Here is an 18,884-nt window from a genome sequence, read left to right as displayed (position 1 = left end):
TAACTTTTTAGAAAAGCTGTTTTAGCGAAGAAGAAACTGGCTGGCGTGTTTAAAATAAGGGAGCAGGCTTTGAAAAGAAAATTGAGCTGTGTAAAGTAAGCTTAGCCTTTTCCCAATTACTTTTCTTGGCTTCCACTCAAATCAGATGGCGCGCAATAAAATATGGGCCTTATATTTAACACGAATTCGCTGTCTTCTGTTTCGAAACTTATTTTATGATGTTATTTAGCTTTCAGAAATTCGAACTGCCAATTAACAATCACAAGTTGTCAATTAGGTCTGCCTGTCTTTATATATTGTGATATGATTATTAGACTAAAGTGAAGTCAACAAGTTGACAGCTAGTCTCGACAAGAAGTGTCTATTTCAAAGCTTTCTTTGACTATCAAATCTAGATTTCGCAACTAAAATGTAGATTTATTTGTTAAGGTGTCCTTATTTTCTTTAAACTCACAGTAGAAATAAGTATTTTGGACTTTAGTGTCAGCATTTATAAAAATATGGTTTTTAAAATTTAAAGACTAGTGCTAAACTATTTCAAAATATTTTAATATTTTCGTTAATTTATTTCTCATGTTACGGTCAATTCAACGGAGTCCTTCATAGTTTTCTTTTTCTTAAACGACCCGCGTTGTAAGGAATTTAATCAAACATACAAATCACATGCACAAAGACACCCAGACTCAGAATAAGCATTCGTGGATCACACCAAATGCTTGTCCCACGCGCGGATCAATGGCATTGTGACCTCAACCACTCGGCATCCGTGCAGTCAAAAAGTTCATGATAACCTTTTCAGTTCGCTCCACAACAGTGGAACACGCTTAGAGCGTGGTAACTATACAATATGTGTTTTTATCTTGATTCACCTCTGTTTTTATTCATGATTGTTTGTATTTATTTAGAAAGAGGCGACTGATGCGGAAAAGCTAACGATCCAGGCATCAACACAGACGGCCAGCGGTCGTTACACGTGCGAGGTGTCGGCGGACGCGCCGTCCTTCCAGACAGCGCAAGTGCACACGCACATGTATGTCGTTGGTGAGTCCATGTTCCTTATTATATACTAGATGTCCCAGCAAAAAATATTTTCACCTTACCAATTAGTTCAAGAGAATGAAAATTGATGTTGTTCTTTACTTAGACTTACCGAATGTGCACACAAAATTCCATGAGAATTGGTCGAGCCGTTTCGGAGCACTTCATTTTTGTACACCGTGACACGAGAATTTTATATATTGGATTATCTTTTGTACACTAACACATGACCCTCTGTTCCTAAGCTAGACGGAACCTTTCATCATTCCTTCCATTAAATAAAAATCTATATAAATCTGTACCCTTTTACGAATCTAAAGGTGAACAACACTGCAGGTTGTTTCGTTACTTTTCCTTACCGCAGTACCTTTAGATATTCAGGGTGATAAAACTATCTCAGAATCAACCCTTTCAATAGTGACAAACTTTATGGTCTTTGAATCTAAGGCCTTATGGAGTAGTAAAAAGCCTTAAGGTTCTTTGGTTGGCACTGTTTTACGCGGGCAATGCGTTTTGAATGAGAGGGGACCCTATTTATACCTCAATGGTTATACTGAGAAAATGTGTTTTTTTTTTAATTGACGGTTTTCTGGAGGGCAATTTATAATGAGTGTCAATGTGTTTTAAAAAATATTATCTCATTTAGTTTTGGAAATATATGAGACAGGGTTTTTACACGAAGTTAAAACGTCATTTGCTGGAGATTTTTTTTCGGTTTATTATAAATTGTATTTTAATGTGTATTCGCTATACTTTTGTTTTGCTTTATTCAACTAGTTAGCTGAACAATATCTGGCTTAACTGTCTGTATCTGGTTTGTATTTAATTTAAACATATAACAGAGTTTTTAGTTGTTTTAAAAAAAAGGCTTACAATTCAAATACGATAGAAAATGAAACAGATTTTAAAAACTTTGGTTTTTTAATCAATAAAATTGTGTGTTGATTTAGTTATAAATATGAAAACTGAAATATTTAAGGCTAGGTACAATTGAAGGGCAAGAAAGCAATTGAAACTCTATTAGATATTCCAAATGTTAATAAATTCATGAACGAGTCCAAAAGCTTTGAACAATGACTCGTGGTCTACTTTAAAACTGAATCACTGATACACAATGTATACAATGTACACTTTATATCGTAGAACAACATTCCCCACTACACACTCGTCTGTGTTTTGTTTAACTTACCTTATAAATCTAAACTAGTGCCCTTGTTTCGTATTATGCTTACCGTATCGCAGCAAAGCATCTTACTCCTATTTGAATAATAAAGGGATAGAGTATGGGCACCTATCAGCAATGAATATCCATTTTATACGTTCGCTTAAAGCCGACCTCTGTTCACGATAATCCGGAAATTATTTGAACTTGAAAATGACTGAGATATCCAATCCTTTTTGTTTTGCTCGTATGTTGTTAACTTTGAACGTTATGCGTCCGTTAAAACGCTATTTAATTATTCGTGTGGCAATTTTAGTAGCTTTTCGTTGTCTGTTTTATAGTTTTCATAATGGTTTGTTTTCAAATGTGTGTTATGAACGAGCCATAACAATTTGTTAATATTTAGCTATACCTACTTAAACCATGTGTTTTAGTTGAATAGATAATGTATTCTTTTACATATTGGCTAATGAATTCCGTTTAATATTTGATTTCATCAAATTGACAGAATAGAAAAAAAAAACAATCGGAAAACTAACCAAAAAGAGTTCTTTGAAAACGTGAAACAACTTCAGGAAAATTGTTTACGCAAGTACTCACTTTGAATGGGAAAATTTCTATTTCAATGGTAGGTATAGGAAAGCTACGAGTGCCCTATTAGGAGTCTAATACTGTTCCCATTGGAGCTGAGACGCGGCACCCGTTTCAAGAGCTGCAATTATAAGCTCTTGTTATTACCATTTAGCGCTAAACGTGGCTTTAAGGAACTTAAGCGCAATTAGTGCTGGCACTACCATCATTCCTACTTAGTACTTAGCCTATTTCTATATTGAAGAGAGAAATCTTCCACTTCACTCATGTTAAGTTGAAAAAAAAAATTGTTTAAACTCAATACTCTTGATTTTATAGTTTCGCTTATTCACATTTCGTTATATGAAATGATATACAAACTGATATTTGCTACATAATTGTTTAATTTGATTTGCTGTAAAATGAGTCACGCTGTATCTCATGTATCGTGGTAACTAGACTGATCATAAAAAAATCTTATTAAAATAAATATTTACGGTGTATGAAACCTTCCGTGCGCGAGTCTCAATCTCATTTAAGCTTATTTTTATAATATACGTTTGAACAAGTACAATACGCACATTAATAGTATTATTTTATACAAACTTATTACAAACATTCATGTGCCAAGCCCATGAAAAACAAAAGAAAGTATTCTGCTCTTCTATATAGCTATAATGACCAAATACCTACAACGAAAGGCCCTCACCAAAGAGTCTGAACTCAACAAAGGTTAATTAATCAAGTTATTTCTCATCCCTAGTTCTACCAAAGTCTGGGCCGTCGATGCACGGGCTAAAGCGGCGGTACAGGCCCGGCATGAAGCTAAAAGTGGAGTGCATCAGTCGCCACTCCCTGCCCGCCGCCAACCTTTCCTTTTTCATCAATAACGATGCGGTAAGTGCTAGCTTATAAGGTTATTTATGAGATAAATGAATTGGACGAAAATAGTCGATTACCTCAAGCTGCAGGATAATCTGTTTTATTATATTTTAATGGGAAGGAGATTAAACTATATCATTTGTAAAACAAAGGACGTATCACCACCTATCTACCCCCTTTAAGTAACTACAGGTGTGGAAGCATGACAGCGATATACAAAGTGTAAAGGAGTAACGTTTTTCAACAACAAATAATTATAATAAAATTATTTTAGGAGGTAGTGGTAGGCTAAAGGTCTTAGAAGATTAGATTATTTCGTTAAACAAAATGAGTGACGGATTGTTTTTAATAAAAATGAAAAAGTCTCTCTAACTTGACACACAATGAAAAGTTTAGTTTTATCGTGTTTCATATTAAACTAATTCAATTAAACATAAAAATATCGTACACATATTTGTCACTGGTGTTCAAGTTAAAATTTGACCTTCGCCTTAGCGTAATATACACTTAAAAAGTTCAATTAAAACCGCAATGTCAACTCTTAACTCAAAGACTTAACAGTTTGACAGATACATAAACATTTGTCCCCCGAGAGGAATAACCCTTATCCTCATTTTATCTCATTCAACTTGAGTGAGTAAAGTAAAAAATCGACCATTCAAACTTTAAAGTACTGTATACTAATGAGTAAAGCTAATGTCGACGTCCCATCAAAGCTAGTTTGTGTTGACTCAGACGTACATTTTTTATTGTCACAGCACTCATAGCCGTCTAGGTTCCAATCGTAATTATTTTTTTTTACTTTAGAAAAAAAAAGTTCAACATTTCGTTTGTTCGTTTAATACTATGAATCTTACCTAAGCTGGATATATTTTTGTATTGTTACATAGTAAAGTTGCTCACTAACCATTATTTATTACCTGCCAAGATGGTTAGCTACAACATATTATTATGAAGACGAAATCAACGTAAAAGACGTACAAAAGAAATCTATTACTATCCATATTAATTTAATTTTAAAGGCACTCATTAAGTATACATAAATACTAAATATATATATTCATACACTATCAGCATTTAAAAGCACTCTGTAAGGGCTAGAATTATACTAAAGCACTTTAATCTTACAACGCATAAACGTAAATAGGTCCCTGACTTTAGATTACGATATCAGGTCGCGTGTCGAGTTCCCATCTCACCCGCAAACTGATTTTTACGAAGCTATTTACTCTGACGGAAAACTACGCTCCTAGAGTACCATAAAGTACCAGAGCTTCTAAAAGGCTTTTGAAACAAATATTTCCGAGAACTTTATGTTTTTTCAGTGCTTCTGATAATCGTTAACTTAATAAATGACAAAACGCAAAAAAAATTTACACACTGTTTTCTTAAATCTATTTTCAAATTTCTTTGGACATTCCCAAACATCTTATTTGCTTGTTATATTTCATTAAAACTCGTAATAGCTGGACGGATTCGGCTAATTACAATTCAGTAAAGTTTGTTTTAGTTCAGGTAAAGTAAAAATATTAATGCGGCCAGAGCCACGAGACGTAGATATTTTTTTTACAAACATGGACATTGTCTTAACAATTTTGATTATTGTTTATTATAATTTTCGCAACGTAAATTATTTCATATCCGAATTCACTTTGCCTAACTAGTCTCGGACCCAAGCAGAGTATTTAAACCATGAAGTAGTTTTCTAAAAAACATTTCTTCCTTTGATCTCAACTTCGCATATATTTAATCTGTTAAATTAGCCTATTCCAACAGTTGAAACCGATTCTGTTTGGCAGCTGGAATATTAGGTACCTACTATATTACTATGACTAGTTACGCTCAAAGTACGTTTTCTCAGAATGTAAGCGAATCTAGGTAAACTATATCCTTCATTAATCTAACTTGTTCAATGTATTCAAGCCTTTCGACTTACTTGAACTTATTTGATGCATACCTAGTAATCATAGTACTAATTAAAAAAAACTGTTTAGTTTCCACGTTGACATTATGTTTCCCACTTTTTACGTAATTGCATGGAGGCACGATCGCAGGATCATAAAGTATTGAAATCAGAATGTTAATGATAGCCAAATTCCGTTACTAAAAGAAGAGGGATAATGTTAAATGTGTTTTTTGTGATCTACTCACTTACGATTTCATAATTTTCCTGCTTTTTCATCAGATTAAAACATAAGATAATCGTTTGACTTAGAGACTGGTAAGGGTACATCATGTACGTAAAACCTAATCTATACTCTATACTAATATATAAAGCTGAAGTTTGTTTGTTAGTTTGTTTGTTTGAACGAGCTCAGGAACTTCTGGTCCAAAATGAAAAATTCTTTTTCTATTGAATAGACCATTCATCGAGGAAGGCTTTAGGCTATAAACCATCACGCTGCGACTAATAGGAGCTAAGATATAATGGAAAGTGTGAAAAAACCGGGCAGGTATAAATAAATCATAACTTATATTTTCTAACCATGGGGACGAAGTCGCGGGCAACAGCTAGTAACTTTAATAACAAGCCAATAATAAACTTATCTCACATAAATAACTCAATATCACATCAGATTTTAAGGACTCACTACTAAATACCTGAAATAAACGTTTGAAGTAGAACAAGTAGTTTTCGAATTTAAACAGATTATTGGATAATTTAATTAAGTCCTCGTGGTATATTAGGCAGGAGCCGCAAAATTAAATGAATCCGCGTGTAACATACCCACACGTTTGTGAAGAGATCCACTTGTCCGCATTTCAGCAAATATTCGGGTTTTCAAAGTTAATATTGCTTTGGATAGTAAATTAATAGAAACTAATAGATAAATTAATATACCTAGTGTTAATCATGAAAGTATTGTAGATGTCAATATATATAGATCACGTCTTGCCAACTACTTGTTGTCTCTGCATCAGCCTATGGCTGACTGGTAGAGAATACCTCTGAAATTAAATCCACCTTTGTACATATTTTCATGTAAGAAGAAAAAATAAATATGTTATGCATAATGCATTTTTTTGAGGAGCTCCTGGCTAAGCTATAACCGCATAAGTGATTCGATCACAGGTTAAGCTATGCTTGACGCGGTTGGTCCGTAGATGGGTGACCATATTTGTCATAACGAGTTCCTCCATGTTTCGGAAGGCACGTTAAATTGTGGGTCCCGGCTGTTATTCCTACATAATTGACAGTCGTTACAGGTAGTCAGAAGCTTGAAAAGTCTGTCGGCCAGTCTTACCAAGGGGTATCATGTTGCCCAGGTAACTGGGTTGAGGAGGTCAGATAGGCAGTCGCACCTTGTAAAACACTGGGTACTAAGCTGAAAGCGGTTGAATTGGTAGCCGACCCTAACAAAGTTAGGAAAAGACTAGGCCGATGATGATGCATAATGCATTTTAGTATATAGACAACAAGTTCTTGCCCGCGGCTTCCCCTGTAACTCACAAGCACAACTTAAGCAATAGATTAAAGCTTTGTTTAATAAAATGTTATGCTTATAAGTTCGAACGTTCTGTTATAAATTGTAAATAATGTGGTCGGATTAAGCCGTAATGTCCGCTGAAACATCGTGAATCGTTATGAGAATGTTTCACTGTTTAACAAGCTTACCTAAACGAGGTTTTTTAACTAGTTTGTAGGGACGAGCAGATAAGCGGTAGCTTTACAAATTTAGGTCAGCCAACATTTTGGTAGGTTTATAAACAGTTCTCAAAAATTAACTTACCGTAACGAACTGAAATAAGACTTATTTTCATTACGCTAATGTTCTTTTCTCCTTGCTAGATCCCAGTTTTCTGCGAATTTTCATGGTCTCATTTGCTAAAATGTTGTGTTTAAATACTTTTTACCTTAAACAGTTTGATAGTCAGTGGGTTGTTTAGAAAACATATTACTAGATAAAAACACGGTTTTAGACTAGGTACGTAATCACAAAGAAGCCTCGCTAACTTTGAAAAGGTCACTGGTTAGTGGTAAAAAACACTGTGAAACAAATTTGTGTAGTACCTATGATTACATAGAAGAGAAGAAAATTTAGTTTGATAGAAGATAAGTACTGGAAATTTTCTTTCATGCAACATAAATTATAAAAGGAAATATGCTTGTAAAGAGGGATGATAAAAATGCGTAGCACTGGGGAATAAATGCAGGACTTTTTAGGAAACAACTCGGTCTGGAATAAACTCAAAATTCTTCTTCTAAGTACCATAAGAAACTGTCAAGTCTGTCTGTGTTGGTAATATTAAATAACATACAAAATAAGTACAACAAAATTAAAATGTGCCGCCCTTCGATCAGGAGTGTGTTGGACCCGCGACGCTGAGAGTTCCGTAAAAACGTTGTTAGTTGGGTGAAAAATAAATTCAAAGGCACATCTACTACTATGACTGAAAAAACTGCAACAGAAATACATAAGTGTTGAAAATGCTTACGGACTAACGGCCGATGATGAAGATAAGCAAAAGCAAATAATTATTTACATAAAAATGGAAAATATATTTATAAATTCAGGTTGTAATCAGCTACATTACCTACTTAATTATTTTCATTATGAGATTAACAAAATAGTAGTTCAAAATACCAAATTTATAATTAAATACAAATTACCAACCGCAACTCACGTTAATTTAATGAGTGCCAAAATCATAATAAACCAAATTCACTTCAAATATTTACAGGTATATCTAAAACTAGCTGAATCACGCATGTTATCCAAAAACCCCTGCAAGTTGCAAGAAAAATATGTAAGTTTCAATCGCAACATCGAAATCAAAGTTTCTGTACCAACAGACGACAGAAAAATCACCCGTGAAATTTTTAAAAGCGGATGCACACATCTGAATTAATATCACATGTCAATACTTCAACTGTCTAGGTACACTGTCTAAGTAGTTTAGATACTTCTCGAAAGAAACTCCATACCAATTTTTTTTTAAATTTGCTTGGCTGTGAAATAAACTATAAAACAAATTTACTCTTTTGATTTTAGTAGGTATAGCATTTACTTGAGATACAAATAGTCGGGCATAACCGATGGTGATCTGTGCGAAAGAGCCGTTACTTTTATATTAACTTTCGAAAGACAAATTGGCTGACATAATCCTGAAACAAGTTATATTATACAAAAAATGTATACTAGACGTCTATTTTTTATCTTCACTCTATCTATCCTAATCAAAAACGAAAGCCGTTACGTCGTGCCTCAACAGTTTCAAACTCTAGTGTAGAATAACAACAAAAGCTCCTAAGAGAGTGATTTCATAGAGCAATAAACTATAACATGAGCTAGAACCACTAAACGAGCATTACGTTGCGATTGCTAGAAAATAAAATAGCAATACAAAGTTGTGACCGTGACGGTACAAGTTCTAATTTGACTGGTCAGCGGCTCGTGGTTTATGATTGGTTGCTATGGGATTGTTATGCTAACATAACTATAAAATAAGAAAACTGTTCGTGTATTATTTTATGTTAAGCAACATAATAGTTTTACTAATCCATACTAATTGTGACCAATGTCAATTGGTCAAGCATTTGAGGGATTCGCTCAGTCTTGGTGTCTTATACATTTGACTTGAATGTTTGACACAACCCTTGACAGTAAAATTCGATATAATATGTGTATTCTCGGATAGGTAAAAAATTACAACTCGGCGTATTTCCGGTTTTCCAAACAATGGATCCTCAAAAGCAAATAAGCAATTTAGCTTACCATACAAAATTGACTTCAGCTGAACAAAATTAGGGGAAAATAAAAGTTTTTCGAAGTATACTAGGTATTCCATTCTCAGAAAAAGTTGTTGATTCTTCCATACAGAGAAGTGACCTTAAAAATATGATCAAATCGCGAAACATGTTGTTGCTCCACCAAATTATCCGCGATATTTTTATGAGCCAAATTAACCTCTAAAACACCGCCTACGTAGTATAGTCAGAGACAGAAATTACTTAACACAATCCGAGTTTATTATTTTTTTCAGTGACTAATGTGAATTAGTGTGTAGTATGGTCAATGCAAGCATATTTTCTTATCCAACAGCAAAATCACAACTCATTAAATTTGATTGTATACAGTATCTTGAAATTGCTTTTGTTGCCTATATGTTTTTTTCCCCAGAAATCGGTATTTATATCTTACACATTTTGTTTGTAATAATAATTAGATATTAACCCAAGTAACGTGTTTACAGCTACAAATGTATTTAACTTATTATTTATCTTACATTAAAGTAAGGTAATTAATAATTCCTCACGCGTCTTTATCGGGATAGCCGGACTAGTTTCGAACCCAACCGGAGTCCTCGAATATGAACTGACGATCTAAGCGCCGAGTAAATATACGGTTTTAATAAATAATTATGAATCCACCTTATGAAAATCATTCTAAAAATGAGTTGCTAGTTATGTACAGCCCTTCGAAATAATATACTTTTTAGCAGTTAAGTACGGATTTTGGTTTTTATTAAACATAACTATGAATTCTGAGAACATTAGCACAAAAGATTATCAAATATTTGATTTATTTACTTTGTAGCCTAAAACACATATAAACATTTGACGTCATTATAATCGAGACCGCTCTGTCCTAAGGCAGTTTATGTATAACTTAGTTGTAGATATATAATTTTAAATTAAGAAGAACCTACGCTTTGTATTTTAATATTGAAGTTAGATAAGCGTTTCTGTACCAACAAATTTGGAATTGTCAAGACATGAAACGTCAATAGAAGTAACCTTTTCGATTAATTTATACAACGTTACATGATCCGTAAAGGTCATATTTAATTCCTTGGTGACTGAAGATTGACATCTTGCTACAGAATAATATTTTAAGGTTAAAATTTTGAATAAAGCAGAATAGAAAAAAATCTAGACGAATGTGAAATATTGACTAATAGCTGACCAGTGCCCACTTCAATGAACTATTTTTTTTATTAATATAGCCGACGTTACTAAGAAATCACCTATAAAGGAATTTCCGAAATCAGTTGTTGTCAATCAGCTTGCGTCACGAACTTAACTTTGTTTGAATACCAGCATGAGCAGAGATACGATAAATATTTTTTTACACATTATTTGTAATGTAAACTTTTCAATGGCTCAGGGCAGAGAATCGTAGAAGGGTTTGGGGGAGACCTCAGCCCAGCAGTGGGACGCAGAAGGCTACATAAAAAAATAAACGTTTCCGTTATAGTACACGGCTACAAAAATATAGTGGTCGGTAAATAATTACGAAATAGCCCAGCCTTGGTCTATACAACTCATTAAGCTCCCTTAACAAAGGTCGACGCTGTTTCGCAAGCCGTACACGTCCCATTCACCTATTTGTGCACTTCATTTCTGTACTCTCGCACGTGTTACAAACGGAACACGAAGGGTTTACCAATCAGAGGCGTGACCTTAGATTGACCTCTATCGATACTAGCTCTAATAGCCGGTCAGAGTTGAAAGGTTGAACTAGACCTACTTTGTCTTCATATTACCTCGTAAATGTCCATAGCTGAACATTAACCTTAGTATACGCCGCAATAACTTGATAAGATCGTATAACGTTGAGCCCGCAGCGTACAAATTGGTAATCGGAGTACAAATTAATGATATATAACTGTTGCATGATGTAATCAGCATTAAGTTGCTTTTAAAATATCTCAGATACTGTCGAGTTACGAACGAAGGTAAATATATACGGAAAGCAGATTAAAATACGACGAGCTTTCTTAATTTGAATGTATGAAGTACCGTTGTGTTAGTATGACCCATATATTTCGCTGGAAAAATCCATACGTAATAAAAACTTATTAGAAACACTTCACCAAACAAAGAATTCTGAATTCAAAATTTAACGTAATTTATTTTTATTTTTACACACTGTTTTTAAAACAAAAGAGGTTCAAATAACTTCAAAGTTTACAATTTGTTTATTTTTACTACAAAAATAAACTAATCGTTAAAAAGTAATGAGAAAAGGTTCAGTGATTCAAAACATTTGGTTCGAACGAATCTGTTTTATAGACATGAATGTGTTTGTATGGAAACGACACCAAACCTTTTGTGAGCTAAAAACATTAAGCCGACGGATATTGATGACTCGTTTTAGCCTATATGAATACTCCGGCTCGTATACTTCAGAAATTGGTTAACGTTTTCATAATCTCTTCGATCGGAGAAATATACAAGGCTTTTGACAAAACGCTTCGTTTCACTTTCTGTCAATCATAGAACAATTTTAATCTCCTTCCTGGAAATTCTCCTGAAATTTGCCAAAAGAAACACTTCTGCGTAACGAAGCAATTTTTAAAGTCTAGCGTAAATAATTTACTTATCCTTATCAAACAATTGTTAGGAAACTTTCATTTTACAGGCAGTCTTGTGGAATGAACAAGGCTTACTCGATACGAATCTAACTGGAATACCGGGAGTTTTACCTATTTAAGCTGAATGTCGTGCAACCTAAAATTCAATGTTCATTTACGTAATCCTACGACTAATCATTGCGACAAAAGAATAATTAATTTAGGTTACGTTTCGGTTTGGGGCTGTTTTCTTTATTGGACTTGACTGAAAAAACGACGACATTCCAGAAAAATATATTCAGTTCGGACAAAGAATTCTATCTTCTTTATTACTGTAATCAAAACTATTCTAGTGTTTGTGTACACCGAAATATGTAAAAAATAGCTAAGGAATATGTTTTTTTTTAATATAAATATAAATTTAAAAACATAGAAGAAGATAATGCCTGTCCGTCAAGTATTATGGCATTTGTCGGTTTAGAAAATAAAACACAAAAGAAGTTTAATCTTATTAAAACCTCTTGAAATGTGCAACAGATTTTATTCACCAATAGTGGTACTATGACCTAGATTTGAAAGTATTCAAGCAACCATCACACGATAGAGCAATATTTTAAGTCCAATCTGAAAGTACGTGAACGAAACTCCAAAAATCCAAAAGTAGCATGTAATTTGAAATGCGGCATCGCGTCGCTCGGTCGCCATTTTGGGCAGATAGAAAAAGCTCCCAACTAGCGGTTCTAAATTTGAATTCCCGGGAGCAGACATGTAAATCGTCTGGAGCATGGCCTCTGTTTGAAACTTAATTAGGCACAAACTTTACCGGATGACAATGCGTTTAGCTTCTAAAACTTATCAGTGGCTTTCATTGGGTTGATTTAACGATTAGATTTTTAAACTATCTTAAATGCAGGTTGCATTTCAATCTTTCAATATCCTTAATGAATTCTTTAGAGTTGCGTTTTTATAAAAATGCGATAGCTGTTTTAGGGGTTTTAACGTACGCAAGGGACTTTTAAGTTAGATGCTTCGTGCATTGCAGGGCAGACCAGGCATTAGTCTATTTGAAGAATGTTACAACTTATTTCTCAATTGGTCAGTACCAATCTGGCTTATAAAATATTAAATAATGGAGTTGATACAAGGGCAGTGTCCAAAATAACCCGGAACGTCCATTTTTGAAGACTCCTAATCAAATTATCTCATGAAAAAAATTAAAATCGTCAAAGAGGTCCTTTGTACACGTCGTGGCAGCTATTGATGACTTGACCTTCAAATGAATAAAAATAAAACCTACTACTTCACTGTAATATGGTAAGGGTCGCAGAATCTTTAAAATAAATTTATAATGCTGAATAGATTGAGACATTCTGGTCCTTAGGTATAAAGGTACCTAGGGGCGGCAGTTCAGGACTAGTTAGTAAGAGTCTGAAACAATTTATTTGCTCCCCCAAAGACGTGGGTATACAGAAGGATTACCCGGCCTGATAAAAAAAGGATAAAATTTCGAACTTAACACTAAAAGTGGAATTACAGAGGTTCTTTCACATACTAGATAAATTAAGGACTCTTTAGAAATATATAAATCTCAAATTCCCCGAAAATAGGAAGCCCATTAGTATTTCACGTAGAACAAATCAATCGCGAAAATGTAATTATTACAGGTACCGGGAAACAATGGATGTTGTTCATTTAATAGAAAGGCCTGAGAACTTATTGCATACATTCTGAGAATTCTATGTTCACTTATTTTAAAACTGTAATTAATACTAGAAACTCATAGGGGATATCCAACCTCAATTTACTTTCATCTTATATTATATCTTTATGCGATGTCAAAAACCAACAAAAAGATTGAAGAACTTAATCAGCAATTGTATAGTGCATCAAAACACTCCAAACACTAAGTTGGGTGGGATCAGAACAGAACTTAACACATTAACAGAGCCGTGTCCACGCGAGCGTGTGTGTGGCCTAAGTATTCCCCCTTTGTTCCAAACTTCGCTTCAGTCTAGCGCAGCTCTGTAGGACACTTCGCCACACGTCCCGACCTATCTTGAAGGATCTTATCCGATACAAACAAGGATAGACACATACCATTGCATACGTGGGTTGTCGTTCCGAGCAAAGGAAGTGTTTAGCATTATGCGGTGAACAATACTTTGAGCTTATCAAATTGAAAGCTTACCGTGTTGATATAAAGCTCCTTTTTGCCTAGTCAAGTTAATAAAAATCGAACTATCAGTTTTCTATATGAATACATGCTATTGGATTTCCGTTAATAATATCGCTCTGTAGAGAAGTGCTACGATACAGCAACAGTTATGACTTATAGTCTTGGTATTTCTCCAACAAAAGTTTTATACATATCTCAGTTACTCTGGTGAATAAGCCGTCATGATACGTCATGTAAATGCGATATAAATAGACTTTTACCCTTCGATGCCGTATGACGAGCAGTCTATTATACAAAGGAGTTTTTATTCAACCAATGAGAATATATATAGAACTACAATAACAAGTAAAAAAAATACCCCCAAAAGAAGGCAATAATTTAATTTGAACATGTCACGAGATGGACGTTTTGAATTAAAAATAAATTGCAGACAGAGCAAATATATTCTCGAAATTTAAAACCACATGATGTTTGGTTGACAGGACAATAAGTTACCGAGAATTATGAGAAAATGGTTACGGCCAGTGACGTGTCGTATCATTTATTTTATTTTGAACCAACGCAAAACGAAGGACGTCACGTTCAAATTTTTCTTGTATAATTTTATAACGAATAGTTTTTTTTTATTTATTACTAATGTACATACTGTAAATTAATTGTATTTATTCAAGCTATTTAGGTTTTATCATAAATAAAATTGGCATTAGATAATTACATAATTAGTTATGGTAACCAGCCTGTATACGCTCCACCTTTGCGTGGAGGGAAGGTTAAGAAAGTATAAAAAAGAAAAACTTTATAAAGGCGCATTAGTACTTGCCCTGAGTTGAGTATAAGATATAATTATGATTTAAAAAGAAATGCAGCTTTACTACTAAAATAAAAGTGTGGTTTGAACATAACCACCTATAAATGGCAAATCAAAACCGGCTTGTGAACGTTCAAATCAAGCACTCGGCCACAGTGATAAATATTGATTGACTAATTTTGTATCCTGTATGTTGTTGGAAATCGAAAACCTAAATGCATTCATCGAATAAAACATTCAAACTCCATTCTATATTGTGAAATCTAATCAACGCGAGTTCTAGCAGCAGGGCTATTGGCATTGTGCAAGCAAGATGGTGATATGTGCAGTTCCATAAGCTATCTCACATTCATAGCACCATTGATGCTGTGAGTTTGCCATAGTAAGAGCACTGGTTAGTTTAAGTTCACTGAAGAATTTAAAACTTTGGGAACAGTATTCGTTGTTAGTGGTTTTGAAACTTGACGTGCTTTTAATACATGACGGTAAAATTTACTTTAGGCACGCACTGAATTAAAAATGTAAGCATCAATATTGGAAATGGAAAAGTTGGTGGAAATCTGATTTTCAATTCAATTTGTTTCACACCACATCTAATGTCAAGAGCCTTAAAACGGTCGAATATTTACGTAACATTTTAATCTGATCTTAATGTCACTGGAGCTGGTAAGTACTTGCCGGAATGTTTAGAGGTACATATGTTGTGGGTCGGACAAAGTCTGTTTTTAACTATAAACTTCGACATAATAAGAAGAGTGTAATGTGTATACTTCATTTTACATGAACTTTTAATTAAATTATAAGTAGAACTTAAATCGAACTACAAATAAAAAATCCCTTTTATTTTTATCTTCATTCACTTGTTGAAACGTTTAACATGTCAAATAAATAATTTTGTTTTTTTTTTTAATTTGAAAAAGTCTTTTCCTCGATAAATTATTATAGGAGATATTTATGTTAATGATCAAATAAGCTCCCTATTGGCAATAAATATTGTGTTGTATAAACATAGACCTTTACACGTGCCACCTGCATAAAGGTGTCGTAGGAGGATAACACCGCTACATGAAAGGGTAAAATATGTGAAAAGTGTGGAAAAATTCTCTCAGTTTAAAAATACACTAGAGAAATGTATGTGGATAAAACAGTGTCAAGAACAAATAGAAAATAAATTACGTGACATTTAAAAGTGTAACAAATATAAATTGTCATTTTGTTTTGTTGCATTTTGTTAGAATAAAGTGAAAACAATTGAAAATACGTTGGAATGAGGGTATGACGCGTGTGATTATCGAAGTGGCTAGAGACTAATACTCCATTTATTTTGGACATTTATTTATATTACAGTTAAAATGAGATTTTCGTTTTCATTGTGAATCTAATCTTTTTTATATATAAAGCTAAAGTCAACATGTCAACAAAAACGCCAGCGAATATCAAAACCATTGAAGGTGAATTATGAATTGAATGATAGACAGTTTCCTATCACGTGAAACCAAAATCTTACAAAAAGAAACAAACCTAATCTTCTGAACCTATCACAGCTTATTTCCCTTACATAAAACCTAGTATTCTATATCTGTACTTTTGATTAAATTCTTTGCAAACTCAAAGACAACCTAATTACGCCTCGGTCTGACCGTTTCGCCGCTCGTTCGTCTACTTTGTTTATGTAGTCAGTCATCTGGGCGACTGGGCCATACCTCTGGGATTTACAGCATCCATTTCTGTTTTGTATATTTAAGACTACATTTCAAAGGATTAATTTTAAGCATACTGTTTTGCTGGGTATAGAAATAAGTCGTGAATGATTAATTGACGTTTTAGTCATCAAACTTGTAATTGTACCATTTAATAAATAAAAATGTGGATCAGGAAAATAAATGAGGTTAAAAAAATTAAAAAGTCACCGTTACTTAAAAAAAATAGCAGCAGTCGGATGTCGACTGCAAATGTCTCGCAGATAGCGAATCTACAAAGTTTCCACATTTAAACAAGAATACAGCAATTAGCTTATAAGACCTTTTATGTAGGCGTCAAATCTGCTACACCGTAGCAAGCGCTACGGAGCCGTAGCAAGCTGTAAACTTTGAACCAGCAATTAAAATTCACCTTTAAGAAATAAAAGTTCAGCTAGATAATATTCAGCTCATTACCATTCATTAAGCGTTCGCTAATGTAACCGTGTACTTTTAATATTATGCATTAGTTAACAAATAACCTTTGACTCGGAGCCTTCGTAGTAAGCTAAAATATGACGTCATGCCGTCATTTTGCTTCGACGCTGTAGAATGAATATAATTTCACGATTATTAAACTTTTTACATCTCCTGTCCGCATTGTTCGCGGTCCAACTTCTACGGGAAGTTAAATTAACTGTAAATAAGAAAGTGAAATAAGTTATTTAATAAACAGTTTTTGAATGTTTGTTCTTTCCGATGCATTTTTGTGATAAAACATCGAAAAGTTTTAGAAATTGTAATGCATGAATAAAATACTTTTATTTAATTTTATAAAACACTTTTCGTTTTCAGGTACTAGTATTTTAATCTATTTTTAGTTATTTATGAAAGCATCACTTACTCTTAGGTAAGCTTCACTTAATATTCGTTATGCATAATAATTATATATATAATGGTCAAACTAAGTTCAAATTGAGCTTAATCAATTCATGTGATTTCCTAAATATATTCAAAGAAACATTATACATAACCAAATGGAATCATGTTTTTAAATCTGGGCAATAAACAATAAATTAAAAAAGCAAAAGCTTTGATTAAATAAAAAATAAAAAAAACAATTCTAACCACACGAAACAATTAAAACTAATCTAATATCTAGCAACACAAAGCTTAAAATCGCTTGCTCAACACTTGATAGCTTCATAAACTTGAACAATTTTTCGGTAGCAGCCAAAGTTCGGAAGTGCAACCTGGTATCATCCGCTTTGCTTCGAACTTGTTTCAACGGGCTGTGTTTGTCTTATTGGCGTTAAGCCAGACATTCCCACAACTTGAACAAAGCCCGCTGTGACCTTTAACCTCGGGTATTTTTCAAGCACGGAGGTCGGTACAGATAAGTCGAAAGTTTTAATTGGTTTGATTTGTTATGATATGAACCTAACCCATCGTTGCCGCGTTGGTGATGTGTATGGTTTGCTTCTTGCTACAAAAACGTTGCGAAAGTTTTTTTCACCGTATACCGTACCGTATTTGGTTTCAACACGGTATGAACGCCAATGATGTAAGTTGTAATATCAATAATGGCAGCAAATGTGTTGTATAATTAGTTGGTTCTGTAAAAATAGGTCAATTAATTCAAAAATTCCGTGACGTTGTCAAAGAATAACCATCATATTTCTAACTACTAACAGGGTACGCTATCTGTCGATCACCAAGCTGTATCTCATGAGCCATGATGGCTAGATGGTTAAATTTATCTGCAATCATCCTACGGGCAGTGGTTACAGGGTTTTCTATTCTACTCATTTAAAAATTCATGAAACTTATTAAAAATATTGAACATTCAAAAAAATTAAGTTCAGTAATTTTCTTTTTCAAGTTGAAAATTCTTACATAAAACGCAAAGTGCGCGAAGAATCCTCCATCTAATCCGATCAGAAATAAAGATTAGACTCCAACAAACACATTTATCAGAATTACTTTGAAAACATTTTACCTTCCGAACGAACTTTTCCACACAACTCATTGAGATAAATGAGGTAGGGATCATAACTGAGAAGCTGAGATTCTGCACTTTTCTATTGGAACTGACATTGACTGATTTCAGAGAAAAGCATATAATAACTATAGATAACATATATTTGCGTACTGTTATTGGGAAACAAAAATGTTATTTAAAACCTAAAGTAAAAAAAAACCTATGCTTAGTTCCGGTCCCTATGCGAAGGACTTCCACTTTTAAGAAAGTAAACTACTGAAATCAGCAAC

At 33.6% G+C, this 18,884-nt stretch overlaps 1 protein-coding gene across 1 annotated transcript in view; it reads left to right on the top strand.

The window, feature by feature from the left end:
• LOC113497349 overlaps positions 1-18,884 on the top strand; it is a 90,547-nt gene that overhangs the window by 16,775 nt on the left and 54,888 nt on the right. Inside the window, exons 2-3 of the mRNA XM_026876876.1 lie at positions 906-1,041; positions 3,534-3,667. Coding sequence (XP_026732677.1) covers positions 906-1,041; positions 3,534-3,667 — 270 coding nt within the window. The remainder of the gene's footprint in view (positions 1-905; positions 1,042-3,533; positions 3,668-18,884) is intronic.

Source organism: Trichoplusia ni, chromosome 9 (assembly GCF_003590095.1).
Source record: "Trichoplusia ni isolate ovarian cell line Hi5 chromosome 9, tn1, whole genome shotgun sequence".
Taxonomy (NCBI): Eukaryota; Metazoa; Arthropoda; class Insecta; order Lepidoptera; family Noctuidae; genus Trichoplusia; species Trichoplusia ni.
The sequence above is the reverse complement of the archived record's forward strand: the minus strand, read 5'-3'. Positions and strand labels throughout refer to the sequence as shown.